At 39.7% G+C, this 24,294-nt stretch overlaps 1 protein-coding gene across 6 annotated transcripts in view; it reads right to left on the minus strand.

The window, feature by feature from the left end:
• Positions 1-1,539: 1,539 nt before the first annotated feature.
• LOC100696153 (paired box protein Pax-7) overlaps positions 1,540-24,294 on the minus strand; it is an 89,668-nt gene continuing 66,913 nt past the window's right edge. For all 6 annotated transcript variants that reach the window (XM_025901907.1, XM_025901908.1, XM_025901910.1 and 3 more), the window contains one exon: positions 1,540-4,641. In XM_025901907.1, the coding sequence (XP_025757692.1) occupies positions 4,526-4,641 (116 nt within the window). In that variant the 3' untranslated portion in view covers positions 1,540-4,525. The remainder of the gene's footprint in view (positions 4,642-24,294) is intronic.

Genomic DNA, 24,294 nt, shown 5'->3' on the forward strand with positions numbered 1-24,294 from the left:
AGACCACCAATATATCGTCCAGACACATCTTGAGTCTATCAATCGCTGAAAAGTCTGGGCAGTGCCTTTCAGGCTGAACGGCATGCGCAAAAACTCAAACAGGCTGAAAGGGGTAATTAGGAACATCTTTGGCACGCACGGGAACCTGGTGATACCCCCACACCAAGTCAATTTTAGAAAAAAACAAGGTCCCGGCGAGGTGGGCGGAAAAACCCTGGATGTGGGGAATGGGGTAATGGTTGTTCTCCGTGATTATTCAAACGGCGAAAATCTCTGCACGGCAACCACTGACCGTCTGATTTGGGCACTATGTGTAGCGGAGAGGCCCAGGCACTATTCAAGCAATGTACGATGCCGAGGCGCTCCATGGTCGCAGACTCTTCCCAAGAGATGGGAAGTTTCGCAGGGTCGAGGCAGCACGCCTGCGCAAACACCGGGGTACCGAACATGGTGATATAATGTTCAACCCCGTGCGTCGTCGCTATGTTTGAAAAAATGTGGTAATCTTTGCATAGTGTTCTGTTTTGAAGCCTTTCAAATTTATTTTCCAATGCCTTAGCAGTAGGTTTCAGTTGTCTTTTCTTTTGATTAACATCAACACATTCCATTAATTGACTTGCCTTCATTTTTCTTTAAATACGTTACAAATCCAAGCATTAAAACTGCACCTTATATGCCACAAAACTTCCATCTACTACATAAACTTAATGACATTTAATTCAATAATAAAGTTTATTCTAAAGGCTATATGTGCAACAGCAAAACCGAGCCATGATTATTAAGAAAAACAAATGAACAGGTAACCCTCTAATTTAAAATAATAATATAAAACTTATAAAACATTCCTGTTGACAAGTTGGGGCTGCTCCATAACCAACGTTTTTTTATGTGTTTTCTTTGCTCCAAGCAACTAGTTCTCTGTGTGCCTTTCTCTTGTCTGTATACATTTCTCCTGTTTTTCCTGTGGTCTAATATTTACTCTTTATATTTGATTCCAGCATAGGTCGTGTGGCACACCCACAATTTCATTGGACATGTACAATGACAATAAAGGCATAGTATACTCTAACATCTCTCCAACTATTGTTTTTGTTTCATTGTGTTTTCTTATTGTCCATTCATCCTTTTGTATAAAATGTTCTAAAAAGTTAAATAAACTACAAAAAACCCCACAAAACCAAAGAAATGACCCTAGAACTTTGGCTCAGTGATTTGGCATAGAGAGGTGAAGATATGATTAGAACCCGCAGCATATTCAGTCATAATGGCAGGTTAAATTATTGAGTCATGAAGTCGTTTTTTGTTTTGTTTTGTTTTTTTGAATTACTGAAGTTACTGAATAAGGTCTCTTCTTACTTTTGTGAAAAGCGATTTACATTACCATTCTTTTGAATAGTCATTGCAAAAGAGTGTCTTTGAGTTTCAGTTACTGGCCAGTTTTGCCTGGTTTGTTTTCTTATTAGTGTTAGTGTATATTGATTATAATGTATGCGCTTACTCTGAATAAGGTACAAATTCAAGAAAAATTAATAAATGCTGTTCAGATTTTCAAATCTGTTTAATTGTACTGTCATCAAATAACAACTTCAGTCAGCACAGCCCCTGTGGTCTTGGTCGAGTTGTTTTAATGAACATACAATTACGTCATTGTTACATACACGAAGAGGTTGAAAGGAGTAAATGACAGTGAATGCCAAATTTTTCACTAGTCTAATACTTCATACATGTAGAATAAATAATATCATGATGACATACATGCCAAACTGTGATCTAAATAAAACAAGTAGAAGAGTGGCCAAAAGGTGTTGGCGATGGTGAGGCTGAACATAATCTTTACAATTGATCCTTAATGTTGTCCTTGGTTTCCTTTTAGTGGAAAAAACAAAATGAAATAAAAAAAATATTATATAGACACAAGTGAGAAGGTTATCATCCAAAGGAGTTTTCATGGTTGTTGTGGCAATGGAGCTTAATAACATTATAAAAGTCTGTCTGAGTCATAACAAATCATTTGGAATGTAAATGAAATCATCAAACTTCCCAGTTCCTTTTCAGAAAGACCAAACCTCTCTGGAATGGCATCAAAAGCACCACAAAAAAAAAAACCCAAAACAAAACAAAAACAAAAAGCAAAAAAACAAAAAACAGAAAAGATTTAGATACTAATTCAGAAAGATTTTTAAATGCTGGCATACAATTTGTGCATGAAAGAATCATGAATTATTTCATGCATAAATAGTATGATTCTTTCATGAAAGAATTACATCCAGTGAAAAGCTAACACACAGCTTAATAAACTGGTGTCTTTCCTGCACTTGATGTCCTCCACTGTACTCCACAGGAAATGCTCCAAATTGATTTTTGTTTGTGACAAGTATATGACAATGTAGGTCGAATCTTGATATGATACACTGCCTTCTGGCTAGAAACTTTGGCCTGCTCTGTCATGGCTGGTGACCTGCCTCCTATTACCAGTGACAATCCTCCACATAAAATTTGGGTCACTTGTACACAGAAGATTCAGACCAGTACTGAAACTGTTGAGAGCAAATTTTCATGTGGTCATGGAACCGAATTAGAGATCTACATATTGCAGCCATACTGGAAGCTGTCATGACATGATGGAATAGATAACCTTAAAGATCAGTGCAGTCCCATTTAAATTTGATGATGTTTTTCATTTTCATGGATCTCTCCCTGGAAAATTTTGTCCTTGAAAGCAAACTTTAAACTGTGTCTGTTTAATGTTGAGTTCAGGTAACCAAAAAAGCTATTATTTTTAAGTTAAATTAATATAATCCCATTTTGGAACTGAATTAAAAATAAGTTATGAGTTAAAAACTATTTTTAAAATGTATATGAAGTTAGGAATTTCCTAACTCTTGATAAATAAAGTATGCATCATCTTAATCAAAATATTTAAACTACTTAGATCTTTGAGTTTATCAGATCTAACTTACTTGGGGTTATGTAGCATATTTTTTTTTTTCTTTTTTAGGGATGGGAATGGGAAGGTGACATTACAGAAATATATTTTTATTGACAAAATCCTTAGTGTTCAAATACAAATTTTTAAATTCTGAGTGCTAAATTGCTTAGAGCAACATTGCTTAGAGCAACATTTTGTAGTATTTAAAATCAGCAGTCTGTTTGATATCATCTACAGTCCACTGTTCTACTTTACAAAAAATGTATTGAAGACAAGCATTTGTTAAAAGATGTTAATTAGTAGAAATATAGTTGCAGATATGGTTCTACAAATATCATTTTTTGTTTATAGGGTAAATATGGACAGAGAGTAGATACTAAAGGAACCATAATGAACAGAAATAAATAAATATAGAAACTGTAGTGATTGGTGCAGATGTGAATGATGGCATTTAATCAGAATACATGTTAGACTCTCAGTTTTGACCTTGGTGTCCTTGGAATCCAGCTACGAACAGAGCTCAGAATAAGTCATCCCATGAGGAATTATTATCTGATATAAATCTGCTATAGAAATCTTATTCTCCCTCACAAACTTAACACATGCACAAATTATGACATCTTGTTCTATTGTTCAGCACCCAGTATTTTATGCTGATATTCCATATTGGTGAAGTTGTCCAGGCTTCACATGGAAGAAATTAAAAATAAATACAAAGGGTCAACAAAGATCAATCTCTCTTGATGAGTGTTTTCTTTAAGACAGGAGAAAATCAACATATTTGCTGAATCCAGTGGCTTAAATTCTGTTTGAGGTCAGATATACAGCATGCATAGTCTCGAGGTAGCTTTCATGGTCTATAAGTTTTCTGACAACACAACCAGAATCATATTAATCAAAGATTTAAGGGACTTGCAGGGTACTCAGCTGTTGTAACTCAAAGAGTTGTTTCCTAAAGCTGAACAGACAAGAGATCAGTATGTTTTATCAATTCATTGAAACATTGCTATAAATTCATTTCATTTTCAAAAATTCATCCTAAAAATGTGCTCTGCATTCACATTTTTACTGTAATTCATCCTTTTTTATTTGTTGAACTACTGCAGTAGGAGGAGAGTGATTCTGTTTTTGTTAGTTGTTTCATCTGGAACATTTTTGCAAAGAACCTGAAGTAACATTAGAATAACATGGTATTATTTCCTCACTGTGATTATGGTTATACGAAAGTTATTTTAGTCCAAAGATTACACTCGGATTATCTGGATTTTAATTCACATTTAATTCCTTATAACACATTGCTAGTTATCTAAAAAGTTTGACACACCTGAAATTTGGTGCACAAAGTATGTTCCTAACACTTCCTCGTTGTTATTTTGGTTGTTTCCATAAAGAATACTTAAAGCTTGCCAAACTGCATCATTCAATCTTTTACCCACCAATATAAAATAATGTGTAAAAAAACTAAATAGCAGTCACATTTGTACTCAGTTTGTGGCACACACTCACAAATGCTCTCTGGAGTATGCGTGTTGTAGCAGGTGGTGTGGGTTGTGCTGGTGACCCAGTGTACTGCTGTTTAAATATGTTGGGAAAGTACTAGTATGCTTGGCCTGTCTCAACTTGCAGCAGTCCCAGTACGGCTGAGTGGTCGGCCAGCTTCATTCTGCGCTGATTGGAGAGATTGACGTTCTTAGCTAGGTAATCCACAGCAGCTGTGGAGAATGGAAGACAGGGTGCAGAGTTAATAAAGATTTGCAATTGATAAAATGGTAAATGGACTGAAAGTCACTAAGGCAAAAACTAATTAACTAAAGTTAATACAAATACAAAGGACTAAGAACATAAAACTGTGAGGTTAGAAAAGGATTACAATGTGAGACAATCTAAGCAGACAACCTGACAATGAACAGAGGGAAACTGACACACTATATACACAGAGGGATAACGTGTGGAAACACATGGGGAACACATCTAGAACAAATAGATATGATGACACAGGGGAAGCAAAACTGAACATGCTGAACACGAGACGAAGGACTGTCAAAACCAAAACACAAGGGGAACCTAACAGACGAGAAACTAAACATGGAACACAGGGAATTCAGGAACACAGAATAAACTGAAGACTAACTAATGAACCTTAAACCATAATCAAAATAGTGATGGGATTTCCGGCTCTTTTTAGAGAACCGGCTCTTTCGGCTCAGCTCACTAAAAAGAGCCAGCTCTTTCGGCTCTTCAGGTTGTTTTGTTGCTTTAATTAATTTATTATTAACAATAATATAAAATTATGCACAAAAGAAATTACTAATGTAAAAAAAAAAGTGGTTTTATTTATATATGTTTATATATAAATATATGCGGTGGCCCCTAGAGACAAAGCACGTACAAACTCTAAAAAGCACGTACAAATTCCAAAGTACATACAAACTCCGAAGCACGTACAAACTCCAAAACACATTTCTAGTGTTAACTGAACTTCCAAAACAGAGCTGCCTAGATCACTTAAATTACACAATTGAAAGCATATGTGTATTGTTTGTGTATTTATACACAAGCACTCATATATATTCAAATAATTAAAAAAAAAAATTAATTTACGCACAAGGCTCGCGTGCGGAGTGAAGCAGAAAAAAAGTGCGAGAGAGAGGGTGAGAGAAAGGGAAAAAAAACCCCCACAGCTCCCAATAAGGAGCCGGCGTCATTCACTTCTAAGAGCCGTTTCGTTCACGACTGACACATCACTAAATCATAATGCATAACAATCACCAGAATCCAAGAAACTCAAAATGCTGGGTCGGATGACTTTTGAGATTAAATAATTTGCAGTGCCTCAATAATGCTATTCTTTTTTATTAATTAGTGTTATAAAGTTATATAGTATAGTATTAAGTGGACACAGCCCTGAAAAATCAAAAGGCATTAGACCATGTGTCCTTGGGGAGTAGAAAGCTGTAGACTCTCGCTCATGCTTGCCTGGGAAAATGTTGATATTAACATGACCCAGAACCATGGCACTACTTTTACATTATGAGTAAATCATATTATTTCATGGTTTACTATTTATCCTGCAAACTTAAATGATCAGTTCATTTCCCCTTCTACTCATTCTTGATACCATCGCCTGACAAGGTGTTATGACCAAGAACAACAGTGGCATTTCACTGCACTGGTTGCTGCTTTATTGTCATTTTTCTTTGTCCAGGGCCGAACTTCAAGTGAGTGTCTCGTTTGATGAGAAAGCCTAAAAACTATTAAATCTGTTAAAAGGGTGTTCTTTCTTGTCTATCTTAGGATTATCTGATCACATGTCTCTCTAACGTTGTAGAGTATTTATCTTTCAGTATAAAGAGAACTGGAGTGTAGGACAAATATAATTTTTGATTTTAGCTTTGGTTTTTCCACTTTGCTGTTTGGTTATATTTAGATAACAAAACTGCCTGGTTAAACTCTTAAACACAAATTAGGTGGCAATATTGTCCCCTATCATTTCTTCATTTTTTTAAATCACCATGATGATGAGAGTTTTTGATCAGCAGAGGAAATTTGGTCTTGTGATGTACTACTAAAAATAGTGCTTTGTGATTTTAGGATAAACAGTGAACAACAGCAAACCTACAGGTTAAAAAGTTACACTTAATTGGTTGTGAGTTAAAGATCATGCCTTCATTACCATAATGTGGCATGTCACCACATAAACCAGCAATTTCAGTTAAATAAAACTTTTTTTATATGTGCCAAATCAAAACAGTTACCTCAAGGGACTTTATATTGTAAGGTAAAGACCCCACAATAATACAGAGAAAAACAATCAGATGACCCCCTATGAGCAAGCACTTGATGACAGTGGAAAGGAAAAACTCCCTTTAAGAGGAAGAAACCTCCGGGCAAACCAGGCTCAAGGACCGGTTGGGAGTGAGGGGAGAACAAAAGACATGGGCACTAGTCACTAGCCAAAGGACACCTAGTGTGTTTATGTATGAGGTAACTGTTTTGATTTGGCATGTATAAAAATTTATTACTTAATTACTCACAAGTAATTTGTTATACTACTCGGTACATTACTTTCATGTGACTCCATAAATCAGTGTTTCCCAACCTTTTGGAGCCATGGCACATATTTCACATTAGAAAAATCACACGGCACACCCCCAAACAAAAATGTCACAAAAAACATATTGATCATTTTTCACCCCTCACCAGGCTCTAGCCAGTGTTGGGAAGGTTACTTTTAAAATGTATTCCACTACAGATTACAGAATACATGGCCCAACATATATTTTGTAACGTATTCCATTAAGTTTCTCAATGAGTTAAATTACTCAATTCTGTCTCACGGAAACATGGCTAAAAGACAACATGCCAGACTCAGCCTTCCAGATCCATGGCTGGCAGCTCTTCCGGGCTGACTGCAACATGCTATTGGGGAAGGCACCCACTGAAGGAGCAACACAACAACATCAGCTTACTTCAGAACAAGCACCTGGAAACATTTTATGTAGTGGCTAGGGATTTTAACCATGTAAACCTGACAGACATCTTGCCAATGTTCTATCAGCATGTCACCATACCGACACAGGGATATAACATGCTGGACCGTGTTTACACCAACATGCAAGACGCATAAAGAGCAGTACCCCGCGCCCCACCACGGCCTCTCTGACCACATCTGCATTATGCTGGTCCCTGCCTACCATCCCCCACTACGACGCTCCAAACCCATACAAACCCACATTACTGTGTGGCCAATGACTGTGACTCAGTACTGCAGGACTGTTTTGAATGCACAGACTGCCAGGTCTTCAGGGATGCTGCTGTGTATAAGGGAAAGCTGGAGTTGGAGGAGCTGCTGTCCTTGACTACATCAGTAAGTGTGCAGAGGATGTTACCACCACCAAGTCTGTAATGTGCTATCCAAACCAGAAACCTTGGAATGCAGAGGTCCGTTGCCTGCTGAAAGCCAGGGATGCCGCCTTTAGGTCTGGTGATGCACACAAACTCATGAGGGCTAGGAGAGAACTGACTGTAGGCGTCAAGAGAGCCAAAGCCACATACGCACGGAAGGTTCAGGGTCATTTTTCTCCCCAGGATCCACGCAGTATGTGGAGAGGTATTAAGTGCATCACTGACTACAAAACCAGGGATACACAATGCCCCAGGGACCCTTCTCTGCCTGAGGCTCTCAATCAGTTCTATACCCGCTTTGAGGACCCTAACACACCCCCACCTGGCATCAGACTCTCCCCACCACCAGAAGTGTGACCGCAGCTGAAGTGAAGAGGACCCTCAAGAGGATTAACCCCTGCAAAGCTCCCGGCCCAGACAACATCCCTGTGCGGGTGTTGAGGAGCTGCACTAATCAGCTCTCTGGAGTTCTGACAGACATCTTTTACTCCTCCCTCATCCAGGCAGCTGTCCCCACCTGCATGAAGACCGCCACCATCATCCCAGTTCCCAAGAGCTCGCCTGTGACAGGTCTAAATGACTATCGGCCAGTAGCCCTCACGTCAATTGTCACAAAATGCTTTGAGAGGCTGACTATGGCCCACATCAAAGCCACCATCAATGTCACTTCAGACCCACATCAGTACGCCTACCAGAAGAATCGATCCACAGAAGATGGCATCTCTTCTGTGGTTCACACCACCCTCACCCACCTGGAGCAGAAGAATTCTTACTTCCATATGCTCTTCATGAACTTCTCATCTGCTTTCAACACTATGATCCTGCAGACACTAGTTGACAAACTGCTGACTCTTGGACTGAGCTCTTCTCTTTGTACCTGGGTTCTGGACTTCCTGACCAACAGACTGCAGTCTGTGAGCATTCACAATGTCTCCTCGTCTTCCATAGTCCTCAGCACTGGCTCCCGTCAGAGCTGTGTGCTAAGTCCCCTCCTGTTCACGCTGCTTACATATGACTGCTCACCTAACCATCTAGGCTGTAATATTGTGAAGTTTGCGGACGACACAGCTGTGGTTCGATGCATCACAAACAAGGATGAGACCGGCTACAGGAAGGAGGTGGAACACTTATGGGACTGGTGCAGAAAAAAACAATCTCTGTTTAAATGAGAAGAAGACGAAGGAGATGATTGTGGACTTGTGGACGTGAAGACACACACACACACCCCTGCATATCGGAGGATCTGCAGTCGAAGTAGTACCCAGCTACAAGTACCTGGGTATGTACATAGATAGCAACCTCACCTGGAAAAACAATACTTCCAGTCTGATCAGGAAGGCTCACCAGAGGCTCTACTTCTTGAGAAGGTTGAGGCATATGGGACTTGAGAGCTCAGTCCTCATCTCCTTTTATAGATGTGCGGTCGAGACTGTTCTGTGCTCTGGCATCAACGTGTGGCATGGAAACTGCACTGTGGCAGAGAGGAAAGCTCTACTGTGAAGGCCGCACAGAGAGTGGTCGGAGGTAGCCTCCCAACCATCGCAGACATATACACCTCCAGATGCAGGAAGAGGGCCACCTGTATCATGAAGGACCCCACTCACCCAGCACACACATTCTTTATTCCACTCCCCTCAGGCAGGAGGCTGAGGAGCATTAAATGCAAAACCACCAGACTGAGAAACAGCTTCATTCCAGAAGCTGTGAGACTTCTCAGTGCATAATGGACAAGAACTGTTATTGTAGCACCTAATCACTACTGACACTCACCGACACCGTCACTTTATCAATGCTGGACATCATGCCCATTTGGTGCTATGTCTATACTCCATACTGGTACTCAAGTTGCTGCACTCTATTTATTTTATTTGTATTACTTTAATACTTGCATTTATAATACGCAGGTTGTTGCACTCTATTTATTTGTACTACTTATTCTGTTTTATTCTGTTTTATTCTGTTTCTTCGTTATTCTGTTTCTTTTGCTCCGGGACCATGTGCACGTAATTTCGTTCCACCTCATGTAAACGTGATGCGTATGACAATAAAGAATCCTTGAATCCTTGAGAGTAACGTATTGTGAATACTTTCGATTGCTTAATATATTGTCTTGGGAGTACCGACTGGCGTACTTGAGTATTGAGAAACAGCCTAACAGTCTGTAAACTGTGAATTAACCTCAGCTAACTTCAGCTAAGAATGTTAGCTTGGTGGTGAGTAGCCTTCATTAATAGTAATAAAATTCACACAGCAATAGTACATCGTAGATACTGAAGTTTCGCCCATCCCATTCATCTCCGGAATTTCCAAGTAAGAAATGCATTCCTGCCCATGCACTGCTGGCTCTGTTGTGCTGGCTCTGGGTCCATTGTGTAACTGATGCCACCAACATTAACAGGACACTTACATTAGAGCCTCCTATTGTGTGTTTTGTTTGAGTTTCCGGCAATCAGAATCAGAGAAACTGTATTAATCCCAGATGGAAAAAAAAAAGGCCGGACTCGAGCCCAGGCTGGCCACACTCAGCCATGCACCATAGGATTGCATGCTCATCCAACTGAGCTAAATCTGCTCCCAACTGCATTTAATCACCAAAATTGGAGAAGGGATAGAGCTGTGATAGCCTAACATGAGTCAGGAAACAACCACCTTGTATTCCATTTATTTCAACGAAGTAAGTGTATTCTGATTACCACCTATTTAAACAGTAACTGTAACGGAAGACAGTTACTCATATTTTGTATTTTAAATACGTACCGCCGGTACATATATTCCGTTACTCCCCAACACTGGTTCTAGCTACCTTTGTTTTAGCATGCTGTTTGTGCAGATGCTTGCAAACAGCTGAAATTCTTTTAGCAGTAGAACTTTTCTACTGTAGGCACTTTGAAGTTTTCCTTTGCCCTTCTTGTCTATTTGTGCATTAGAAACAAATATAATATCTGTAACTCTATTCCTCAAATGGTGTAGATCAGGGGTGTCGGACAGAATGTCCGAGTCCAGAATCCACCCTGCAATGACTCCAATTCGGCCCACTGAATGGCTTTGGAAATTTGGAATGACGGCATAAATGTTGGACTTTTAACTGTATTTTTATAACTTTTAAAACTTTTTTTTTTACCAATAAGGCCCTTGCTCATGGCCATTCACAATACACCAAAGTAACAAAATATAACAAAATTCTGTGATTTTACACATTACGTCTTACAATCTGAGCTCAAAGAGTCATGCTGACAGATTCCTTTCATTGATTATGGCAGCATTTCTTCACCATGTAGAAAAACTGAGACATAATGTTGAAATTGCTCTTTTTTAATCTTATATTAAGATATCTAATAGATTGAATGCATAGTTATACTTTTTAAACTGACAGAAACTGGGATTTCACCATTCCAGTCCACATAAGATGTGGCCCTCGATATAAGATGATTTTAGTAGCCATGACACAGATGCAATCTAAATCAACTGATTGTAGCACAAGTGCAAGAGGAAAAAGGTGTTTTTATATTTTTTTCTCTTTTTATCCAGATTGCAAATTACTGAAGAACCTTTGTAATGCAAAGAATGACATCATTTTAACTATAATGTAATACCTGAATTTAGGAAAGGAATGTGCTACATTACCACATTATTGAAAAATGTAATTTAATTACAGTATTGAAACATTTCGGAACATATTACATGTTAACCTCAGAAATGAGAACAGGCTAACCCACTGATCCCTACATTCTGTCTGAAAATACTTTGTACAACTATCTACCTACAAATTCAAGGGTTACATTAAAGTTAGTAGAGTTTTTTGGGATTAACAAGGTCCGGGTCAGGTGTTGAGGAACCAGGACCCCCTGATGAAAAGTGGGCTACTGGAACAAGATGGCATCGGTGGAGAAGAGATTAAATTAGGGCACTGTTGGGAAGCTACTACGCAAGTAACCCCAGCAGAAAAGGTTGCATGAATAGGATAACTGACCTATGGAATCTTTGATTCCCAGCATCCAGAGTGACGGCGAAACGACTAGTATGACCCCGTATGAGCAAACACTTTGTCCAGTGTTCCAACATTTGAAAAAAGGAACTGTTCTCACGGATAGAGATTGATTGGTACAACACAAATGCTACGGAAAGGGGGAGCCAGGACAAGAGGTCGAGGGGGAGATATCATCACACCCACCCAAGATTGGGTACCAAGCCCTAAGTGCGATGGAAGAAGGATCACTGAGTGTGAGAAGAACTGACCTGAAAGATAGGATCATGGCGAAGCTTGAAACTTGGATCCTCCATAGCCGGTTACCAAGACTATGTGAAGTACCCTCAGAAGATCTACTAGATGATGTGAATGCAGAACTACGGGTAATACCTACCGTGACCATTACCGTGACTAATCAGCTGATCTACACCACAGCAACAGTGATCAGTATGCTTGGCTACAAGTTCAATAGCCACAAGGAGCAGTACCCTCCATGGAGAACGTCTTGATGCATGTTCAATCATCCAGGTAAGTAAATCTCCAAAAGTTGATTCTGGTCATCTGGGCATAGCGTTTTCAGTGGGAAAAACCTTTCGTCACTCATCCAAGTGACTTTTTCAGTCTCAGCTGACTGCAGGTTTCCTCAATCTTATAAACAGTACATTTGCACAATGACTGAAACCAGCCCACTGAAGGAACAAAGGGCTGGGAGGTCAGTTCCTTCATCATAATTATGCAAATTCTCATGACCATTGATCAACAACCACTGATCAAGGCCCACTGATCAAAGAGCACTGATCAATGGCCATGAGTACCATGGAGAAAGAGACTAGAGGCTAAGGTCAAGGTAGCATGGAGAGAGGTTAGCCAACCATAGGAGCTGCAAAAGGTGCAATGAAGAAGGTGCCTAAGAGCAGACCACAGCAACCTCCCTGAACAGGTTCCAGTAACCATCACAGTGGCAGACATCCAAGAAAGGGTCTCCAGTATGAAGAGTTGGACAGCTAACCGAAGGCTGGACAGTCCTGATCTCCAAGGAGCCCCAGAAGGGACTGGTCCCATCCGACTACCGGACAAGTGTACTGACTTCATGAACTAAGTTAATGAAGTTAGTACTGATGGGTGCTAGAGGAATACAATGCTCAACAGAGCTCTAGCTGGAGTGCTGAAAAGAAACCTGGAGTTATCGACTTTTAAATACAAATGCATTTTGCCAGAAACGCCAGGATCACAAAACTATTTCAACAACCGCCAAACAGCTAAAACAAATAAGCAAATGATCAGTGAGATGTGGCTTTCTCACCCAACGGCACATACATGTACACGCCTTCGGGGCTGAAACCCAACAGCTCACAGATTCTGATATGATGTGATAACTAAATATTTGGGAAACAGAGAGAGTATTGGTTAAACAGCTGGAAGCCATTACTAATACTGCTAGTAGTTAAGCTAGCAAACCTGATTTGTTTTAAATATCCACTATACCAGGGGTCGGCAACCTGCAGCTCCGGAGCCACATGCGGCTCTTTAGTCCTTTTAGTGCGGCTCCGCGTGGTTTGGGAAAATAAATTATTATTAGTTTTTTAAGTAATTAGCTGAAGTGTATTTATGTTACACTATGTTTATTTATGTTAGTTCTTTTTTTAAACTTGTAGTTCTAAATTGGAAGATTATTGTGATATTGAAATATAAATCTAAAATTATATTCTTTTTGATCGCTCAAAATAAGCATCACACACAAGCCGGTATACCCGCCGAAACGCCGTGCATTTATTGAGACTTTCAACCCCAGGTAGGCCAATTATGGACCTTCGGATCCACATTATGTCAGCAACTATTCTCCACCGTGAACTATGTTAAAAACAAACACCGCTCACGCCTCACAGATGACAGCGTAAATGGTAAAAATGGTAAATGGTCTGTATTTATATAGCGCTTTACTAGTCCCTAAGGACCCCAAAGCGCTTTACATATCCAGTCATTCACCCATTCACACACACATTCGCACGCTGGTGATGGCAAGCTACGTTGCAGCCACAGCCACCCTGGGGCGCACTGACAGAGGCGAGCGTAAAGATGAAAGTGACTTCGTACAGCCCCAGTTTGCAGAGGTTCAGGAGCAGAAGTCCCATTGTAAACATACCACAGCAGACCCGACGATGTTTCCATGAACATCCTTTTCAGCATCTCTTTATTGACCACTTTTCACACACGGGTGCTGTACGCATACAGTCGGTGTTAAAGCACACAGCCCGACACACACCAACACAACAGCATAGAGAGCACAGAAGTTAAGGTCGCGAGGCGTGATTGTGGGTGCCGCTCAGGTGCGTCCACCTCCCCTGCAGCGGCGCTGCAGACCACGCCCCGCCACACACATTAACCAGGTAAAATACATATTTAGGCTGAATTTTGCAAATATCTATTTTTCATCTTTTAGCAGCATAGTGCTTTTTTTCCAATCATCTTTTTTTAAAGTCAGGTCAAGGCCCAAAGGCGATATAAGGGTGACGGCTCACAACAGTTTTTGTTTGCTACATGGATCATTTTAGTTCAGCTGGGTGTCTTTCCTTTTGTTATATTTCTTTAAGAGTTCAAAATGTGTTCATTACATAAATAAAAAAAGTAATTTTCTCTGCAGCACTTCATGGATTTAAGCAACATATCTTAGTTGTTTACACAAAGCTCAAAGGTAAAAACAAACAAACAATATATACAGTGTTATCTTCATTTTAGATGTTAAAAAGTATTTGCGGCTCCCAGTGTTTTCTTTTGCGAGGAAATCGCGTCCAAATGGCTCTTTGGGTGTTAAAGGTTGCAGACCCCTGCACTATACCTATCATTTGTAGCTATTTAAGGAGAATATATGCTTTAATAAGGCATGTACACTGTAAAATGTAATTCTAGCTGTTTGTTATTTCAACATATTATTCTATATCAGTTTGACGATAGATGACTGAAGTTGTTGTTATAACATAGAATTACAAGTTAAAAACGTCCCAATTACACCAAAAAAAGCTAACTTGAAAACTCATGTCCAGCTAAATCAGCAACTTATGTGAACTTGACAATGTGGGTAAGTTGAGCACAGCAGGATTCAAAACTGCCTCACGTGACTGCTACCGAGGTGCATCATGGGGAATTGGCGGTTAACGACATGCTCACTTTACTTGGACGTTTTCTAATCGTCTTCTTTGGAATATGCTTTCAAAGTGAGTAACATTGGTTATAACTATAAGGAAAGAGAGCTACAAAAGTTGGAACATGTTTTGAATTTATGGCATGATGTGTGTTTTTCTCTTTTACCGAAATGTTTGCTTTAGCTAATGTAACTTTAGCCGACAAGGTCCAGCTTGTGTGTCATGACCAAACTTGACCTAATAAACTGACACATGGCCTTTTTTATGGGTTTAATGTGGCACTGACCAAATCACAAGTATTGTGCCGCTAGCTTTAAGGTTGTGCACTCAACCACTGTTGCGATATTAGCAAGCTAACTCAGCTAATTAATAAAGCTTATTTCATATTGTCTCTGTACTTGTAAATTTCTTTCAAGTTCACAGGCTGTTGTATTTTGGTGGAAGTTCATTTTGGCAATATTTCCAATAACTGACTGGGTTCAAAAAGAACTTTTTGGCAGGACTCCGATGCTTGTTGTCATCTGTTTACCCCTATGTAATCACTTAAGTTGTTATTAACTGCTGCATGCTAAGCTGCAAGAGTGCACTGAGGACTGAGACAAAATATGGTCTACAAACCAGCATTATATTAGTTTTTATCAGATAGTCCTCCAGTGTGTTTATTTTTTGCTTTAATTCTATTGTGCAGTTATTTGTTACCCTGAAATGCTTTATGCTTAACAACAGCTCACTATTTTGACTTATTTTTGAACTCTTGTGATCAGTATGACCAGATTGTGTGAGTTTCCATACTAAAAGAGCTGTAGTGATAAAATAATTGGCATCAGAGACACTGATTTTTGGCATGGTATACTGCAGAAGTTTTTTTTTTTTTTTTTTTTGCATAATTTACCTTTTAATTAAACTGCATTCTCTGTATTGTAACAAAACTAACATTGTTTATATGTCAGAAAATTAGCAAACATGAATAAATGGCGAAAACAATATAATTATAACATATATTTTTATTTTACTTATTTTAGGTCTGTGAAGCCAAACTTGATGCTGGGGATATATTTTTGTCAGTGGAGTCAAATGGTAAGTTACAATTTGTGCATTTTGTCATACTGGAAACACCACAGATTATATTGTAACTTAATAGCTCTGTAGAACAAATGATATAAAGATTGTAGTGTCAGGGTACTTCTTAAGAAGTAATATGGCACTATTGATGATCACATGCAGGTGGCATAAACTAAATATTCAGATGTGTTACCAACAAATGATTCATTAACAAAAGCAATGGAGCAGACTGTTTAGGTTCTTGTGGTTGTAATAACATCCATAACTGCAGGTTTGTCATTAATTTATTTTCACAGGTCTAGATGATCACATCTGACTTTGTCATTTAAATGAGGTGGACTTGCAAACTTTGCGCTCTTTTGGGTAAATTGCTGTCCACTACATATACACAGAATGTGCACAGTATTTCAGATCTAAAAAGGGAGTATGTAATGGACTTGCTGGCTTTAATGTAAAAAGCCTGTTGTGTAACTTTAATGAGGCAGTTGGACTAAAACAGTATTGCTCATCAAGGTAAACATCTGAGGAATAAGGAAATTGTTACTTGTCCTTTTACTCAGTGTTCTTTTAATCGCACGTTTACTAAAGTTTTACATCACATAAGTCATTTTCACAATCATTCTACTTTAAAAGATTTCAAGACAGAGCTTATTGTTCTCTGAACTTCCTTGTTTGCTGAACGGCAGGTAAAGTGCATCTTTTTGTTTGTTTGCTTTTGTGTGTTTGTGTTTTCTCTAATGGGCCTCAGATGACTGTTTGCTTAAATTTGGGTCTCAAAGAATCTTTTTTTTATTCTGCCTGTACTCTCCACCCCTCTTCTTCTATTGCTCAGGTTGAAGCAGAATTTGCCCGTCTTACATCTGTTGACCTGAAAGGGTTCCTTTTTGCTGTGCTTGACCATTATGGAGAGGTTCGTGGAGCTGTACCAAATCAAGAGCGGCATAGGAGGGCTAACTAGGCTCATAAAATGCTTCGGTGATGATGTAAGTGTTCAACTGCTTAATCTAATCCTTTGTTTAAGTTTTAGGTTATCCAGTTCAACTGATGAACTCATTGAAAGAAAGCTGATAAGTAAAGTCTGTGATCATATTTCACAACTGGACATTTAGTGTGGTAACTTTTACAGAATCTGTGTATATTGGTGGTAGGTTGGATATCATATTCTACTTGAATGTCCTGATATTGTACTTACTATTGTTTGTTTTAATGTACCTTTTATATTTTACATTTATATTTATTATTGTATTTTTGCACCAAGGGAGTGGCACTCCAATTTCGTTGTACCCTGTACAATGACAATAAAGGCTATTCTATTCTATTCTATTCTATTCTATTCTATTCTATTCTATTCTATAAGCCTGATTCAAAATCTCCAATGATAATCATATATTGATGGAATTATGTGTCAAGAAGCTGTGAATTTGGAGCTGTCTACATGCTTCATAAACACTGTTTAAAAAGTGTTTTTGTTTTGTTTTTGACTTCTTTGACCAGAGCCCTACACAAAGGAAGAGGACAGAGGACCTCATTTTCTAAAGGAAGATCCCTCACACACTTTCAAGACTGTGAAGGTTAGCATTGTTTCTTTTAGTAAATTTAATAATGACAGCACCACAGTGGATTTTAAATGAAACATGTGGCATCTATGAAACAATAGATGCCACATGATAACATGTGTACTTTTTCCTCACCAAATGTATTATTACAAGATCTTATACACTGGAGTTGGTCTGGGTTTCAGAGAAACTAACTGGCAAGCTAGCATTGATATTATTAGTGTCTTGTGTTTATTCATGTCTTCACCAGGGTCTTTGACATTTCGCTGCTGTACTGTTCACTTCAGCTTTACGTTTGATTTCTCACATTGTATATTGTAATGGCAGAGATATTAGGATATTTAAGGGGCTGCAGTGGCTGCTACAGCTGTGGGGGGCAATACTTTGGTGAAATGTCCTGGACCCTGGAAAAGAGACTGTGTAGACTGGGTAAGCAATTAAAGGTTACTGGCCGAGAGTCATTGGGCAGTTGGGTAAAGGTGGATGTTGATATTCAGTGCCAATTATGCAACCTGTTCAGCCATGTCTATATGCTCTTTTTTCATGCTGTTAATATAGGGGGGAAAAATAAACTTTAATCAATAAACTGATTAAAGAAGCATTGTCTATGGAGCCATAATCTGATCCTGTAGTGTAGCTGCAGTTTGCACATTTCATGTATTCTCAGCCAGATTTGGTTTAGAGCACAGCCAATATTTAGCATAAGTAGATTTAAATTCACACACTGGTGATGGCAAGCTACATTGTAGCCACAGCCACCCTGGGGCGCACTGACAGAGGCGAGGCTGCCGGACACTGGCACCACCGGGCCCTCTGACCACCACCAGTAGGCAACAGGTGAAGCGTCTTGCCCAAGGACACAACGACTGAAACTGTCGGAGCCGGGGCTCAAACCGGCAACCTTCCGATTATAAGACGAACTGTCAACTCTTGAGTCACGATTCAGTCATCCACCCATGTGTGTGAATGACTGAATGTGTAAAGCACTTTGGAGTCCTTAGGGGACTAGTAAAGCGCTATACAAGTACAGGCCATTTACCATTTAAATTGAAAATTTTGTTTGAATTCTGCAATTGAAGACATGCTCAGTTATTTATGAACATGGTCTTTGTTTAAAGCAAGAAATGGATTTGTAACATCGGGGTGCATATCTCATTCTGAAAAAACTTTAACAACTAATAAGTGTTACCCAAAGCCAATCACCATCATCCAAAGCATCAGTATGGCTCTTCTTTGGAAAGACATGAATTCTTAAGCACAAGGGATATTGTGTAATTGTAATTGTGTAATTTTTTTTTTTTTTTTTTGTCTTTGAACCCTTTTATAGCCGACAGGTATTGAAGACACGTTTTCTAAGAGGATGAAAGTTGGCATTGTGATGGTGAAAGAAGAAGACATCATCGATGTGTTGGTTGTCCTTGAGGCGGCAGTAATCCTGTCTAATCTGAGGGATGTCTCAAGTGCTATTTCCATGCTGATGGGCCTTCTTTTTGCCCTCAACATAGACTATCCAAAGGAACTTAAGGACATCTTTGAAGTCATTCAGAACATCCTAATGAACATTGGTGGAAGGCAGTGCATCTCACTAGTGCATGGTCTAAGAAACAGACTCTTGCAGAAAGCCATGCAGAACTGTAATTGTATGCTCACAGCATACAATTGCCTCAGTGTTAAGGACAGTTTTTATTTTACTGTTTGTTTTTTTATTCTTGCAAGTTCTCATTCTCACTTTTGTATGTCACTAAATGACTACACTTTACATTCCAGATTAGACAACTACTCATTTGTTCATGGTTTAAGAAACTTATGTGAACAACAATATAATGGTGGACTTTGCAGATGCTTATCTCATGCAAGTCAGTAGTTTTTCCTTTGTTTTGCAATTGAGCAGACTCAAACTGATGTTTCTGAAATATTCATATTATCAAATGTTTCAGAAGCATGCACTCATTTTCAGAGATATTGGTTCTGTGGAATTTGTTGCAATTGTAAACGAAGACAAATACAAGAGTTTGATGTCTTAGTTGTTATAAACTGATCTTTACTGTCACTTATCAAAGGTTTTGTACTATTTTAATATTTCAAGTTTTATGCTAACAGGTGTGACTGAGCACAATGAAGTTTAAACATTTTGCAAATGTAAAGAATAACTTTTCTAAAATAGCAAGTGTCCCGTTGATACATTACATTAATTAAGACTTTATGTTGTTACTTCACAAGAATCACTACTGCTCCTAGAGTATTGGTCAGAATTTAATCTTCACCCAAACTGGGCTCAAGACCAAGTTCAAATTTATTGTTTCACAGGGAGCAGCCTTTGAGTTTTGATGGATTGTGAGCCTGATGAGCTACGTCACTGATTTTTCTGTTTCTCAGATGACTAAGATGGCACAATAAATGGTGAATGTTGGGTGCTCATGAGTAATTGTCTTGTCATGTTCTTAAAACAAACTTTCTGTATGAAATGATCAGATAGACTTTAATGGAATCTGTGGGGTTTTATTTTTTTCTGTAAACAACAGAAAATTAATTTAAAGGAATGTAGATATTTAAACCTGAGATCTAAGATAAACCTAACAGGTAGTTTTGCTGAAATGGATGTTAGAAAGCTAAAAAAAACAACCCAAAACTTAAGATGTTTAATACACATTTTTCTTTACATCCAGTCAATCAACTCTGATAATTAAAATGAAACTGATTTACAAGTTCACTCAGCTACCTTAAGGAGCTCAGTTAATTAATAAACTTAAATCAACTTAGCTAACAGATTATGTTAGTTAAGCTAAAATAGATTCCTAAGTTAAAAGAACTACTAAAGTATTTGAATTAACTAAAAAACCCAAGTCAACTGAACTAGGACAAGAGTTTAAACAATAGATTATTTTAATTTAGCTGAAAGGGTTTTCCCAAGTAAAAATGACAATTAAAGGAGTTGAACTGACTAACAAATCTCAGTCAACTAAACTAAGACGAAAGTTTAGACAACATGTGATTTTTCATTAAGATAACAATTGGTTGTGTTATAAGAACAAACTCTATTTCTTGACTTAACTTAAAATTTTAAGGCAGCCCTGTACCTGATATTTTTAAGTTGAAACAACAAGTTATATTTTACAGTGTATATTTTGTAATGTGCAATAGGTTTCTATGAAGATTATAATTTATTGAGCAAAATGATCAGTTAGCAGCAGACCATGATTGTGGGCCACCAACCACCCACATAGCAAAATTGATATGGCCCGGATCTGGCCCACACAATGTGCTTACACATGGCCCACATACCACAAAGAATGACGGCCCTCTGGTGGCCCAGACCTGGTTTGCCAGAGGTGGCCCACACATGGGCCAGCACAAGGCCAGTTGCAGACACACTAGTGGTCCTGTGCTGGCCCATGTGTAGATTACCTCTGGCAAACCTGATCTGGGCCACCAGTATGTGGGCCATGTGTAAGTGGTGTGCAGCCACGGGCCAGTTGTAGACACACTGGTGGTCCTGGGGCGACCGTGGCTCAGGGTGTTGGGAAGCGCATCTGTAACCGGAAGGTCGCCCGTTCGATCCCCGGGCTCTCTGTCCGGGGATCGACAGAGAGCCCGAAACTGGTCGTTGTGTCCCTGGGCAAGACACTTTACCCTACCACCTACTGGTGATGGCCAGAGGAGCCGATGGCGCGATATGGCAGCCTCGCTTCTGTCAGTCTGCCCCAGGGCAGCTGTGGCTACAACTGTACCTTGAGTGTGTGAATGTGAGAGTGAATGAATAGTGGAATTGTAAAGCGCCTTGGATGCCTTGAAAAGCGCTATATAAATGCAATCCAATCCTGTGCTGGTCCAGAACAGTTTCAGCTCTGGCCCCAGATGTCAGCCTAATCTGTACCTTAATCAAGCCATGTAACATCAACATGTGCCAGAACATGCGAAAGTAACATGACAAAACTCTGTTCAGACAGTGAATGGACTGATTCTTATATAGCGCTTTTCTAGTCTCCCGGATTACTCAAAGTAATCAAACAACATGTCACATTTACCCAATCACACACTTTCTCTTAACTGAGTGCTTCCTAACTACATTCACACACATTTACACTCTCGACATGTAGACTGTAGGAGCCAGGGATCAAACCACTAACCTTCTGATCAGTAGGTGAGCTGCTCTACCTTCTGATCAGTAGGTGAGCTGCTCTACCTCCTGAGCTACAGCCACCCACTGGCAACGACAAGTAAACCGTTACTAGGTTTTGGATAAAGTGTACACTGTCAAACCTTTCAAACCTGCATTTGAAACGTTGGCTACCATAGCAGTATAGTATTGCAACATGGCATTTCGGTCTTCTAACTAAAATAGAAAAATAGGAACATAAATAGTGCCATCATTGCCAGACCTGGCCCACATCATACACTCTGCCAAGACACCAGTCAGTCAGAAGTGCCAGCTTGATGCCAGATGCGGGCTAGACCTTTTTTCTATGAGCCTGGGCCACAGAAACCAAACCACAATCGAGCCAGATATAGCATGCCATCGCATAAACAGTGGCATCATTGTCAGACCTGGGGCCCGTTCTTCGTACCTCGCTTACTACATCCAAGATCAAATGACACATCCAAGATCAAATCATCGTGCTAACTTTGAGCTCGCTAATCCGGTTCTCCGAACACACCTGTTGTTGACGATTAGTATAGCTGGATGAAGTAATCTGAGATCACTGGGTGGCTTAAAAGGGGCTACGCATCGATAGTAGAAACATTGATCGGCAACCCTGTGATTGGTCGGCGAAGATGTCGAAGGAGCGCGCACAGTATTTCACGGCAGCAGAGCAAGAACTCTTGATTGAGGGATATCAGGAGTTTCAGAGTTTAATTAAAACGCAGGGGAACACTGCAAAGGCTGCAAAAGCAAGGAGAGAGGGCTGGCAGAAAGTTGCTGACAAATTAAACTCGTAAGTGATCCATGATATTACATTATATCATGTGATATTATATTATACCACATTATATTATATTACATCATATCCTCTTTCACATTAGAGCCACAACAGGACCCACTAGAACATGGGAAAAAGTAAAAGTGAAATATAAGAATATTCCACAGAATGGTAATATTTATCACTTATATTGCTTTTAGTCTATGACAAGAGACCCTGGAATAATCTGTTTGTTTGTTTATAACAGCAACCAAGAAAAGGGCAGAGCAAATAAAGACAGGTGGTGGTCCTGCACCCCCTCGTCACACCCCTTTTTGTACTGTGACATTTATTGACATTTTTTGTGTGTAGTTTGACATAACACTCCATCACTTTTACCTGTTCCCATGCAAGGGGTGACTGAAGCATGCACAGTAAGTCGGGAGTAAGTATATACAGTACAGTAAGTATATATATATATATATATATATATATATATATATATATATATATATATATATATAGAGAGAGAGAGAGAGAGAGAGAGAGAGAGAGAGAGAGGAAGAAAGTAAATAATACCCTCACGGGAGAATCGATATCTCTCTATGAGCACACCGTCGCGCTGAGCTAAAGGATCCTGTCTATCCCGCAATATACGCTAAATTCTGTAAACTCTCCTTATCAATCTTGCACCTTCCTTGCTCGCGTACAAATGGACAGGACATGGCTGCGACAGACTTCCCAAATCCACCTTCGCTTTTATAGTCGTTGTCTCTCATCTTGATTGCACGTAGTAATTTACTATTACTACTCTAAAATATGAATTACATCTGACATGATCTACTACATGTAATAGAATGATTAATAGTACATTTCCCTTTTTTTCGGAAATGACCTGTATGTATCTGTATGAAATCAATAAAAGAATCAAATGCTGCATTATCTTTAGTTACATTGATAATATTTATTTATGGTAAAACAGTGGCGAAATATCGCTCTTGCTTTCATATAACTGCAGCGGACATACCTGAGTGGCCGCGATCTAATCCTGTTTACATAAAGTAAACCTGCTCCCGAGCAGGTTTACGCTTACGGATCTGTTGCTATGACAGCAAGTCCCAGATGAGCTTCGGAGAACCGAACGATCCAAGATCACGCGAAATCGTCAACATTCAAATCCGGCTAACTTACTTAGCGAGGTACGAAGAACGGGCCCCTGGCCCATATCTGGTTGACAAACACTCTGCCATGACACCGGTCAGTCAGAAGTCCCAGCTTGATGCCAGATCCAGGCCAGACCTGTTTTCTGTGAGCCTGGGCCACATAAACCAAACCACAATCGAGCCAGATATGGCATGCCATCACATAGACAGTGCCATCTATGCCAGGCCTGGCCCATATCTGGATGGTAAATGGTAAACAGCCTGTATTTGTATAGCGCTTTACTAGTCCCTAAGGACCCCAAAGCACTTTACACACATCCAGTCATCCACCCACTGGTGATGGCAAGCTACATGTAGCCACAGCCACCCTGGGGCGCACTGACAGAGGCGAGGCTGCCGAACACTGGCGCCACCGGGCCCTCTGGCCACCTCTGGCAAACCTGATCTGGGCCACCAGTATGTGGGCCATGTGTAAGTGGTGTGCAGCCACGGGCCAGTTGTAGACACACTGGTGGTCCTGTGGCGACCGTGGCTCAGGGTGTTGGGAAGCGCCACCACCAGTAGGCAACGGGTGAAGTGTATTGTCCAAGGACACAACGACCGAGACTGTCCAAGCCGGGGCTCGAACCGGCAACCTTCCGATTACAAGGTGAACTCCCAACTTTTGAGCCACG

The sequence above is a fragment of the Oreochromis niloticus genome, linkage group LG20 (assembly GCF_001858045.2).
Source record: "Oreochromis niloticus isolate F11D_XX linkage group LG20, O_niloticus_UMD_NMBU, whole genome shotgun sequence".
Taxonomy (NCBI): Eukaryota; Metazoa; Chordata; class Actinopteri; order Cichliformes; family Cichlidae; genus Oreochromis; species Oreochromis niloticus.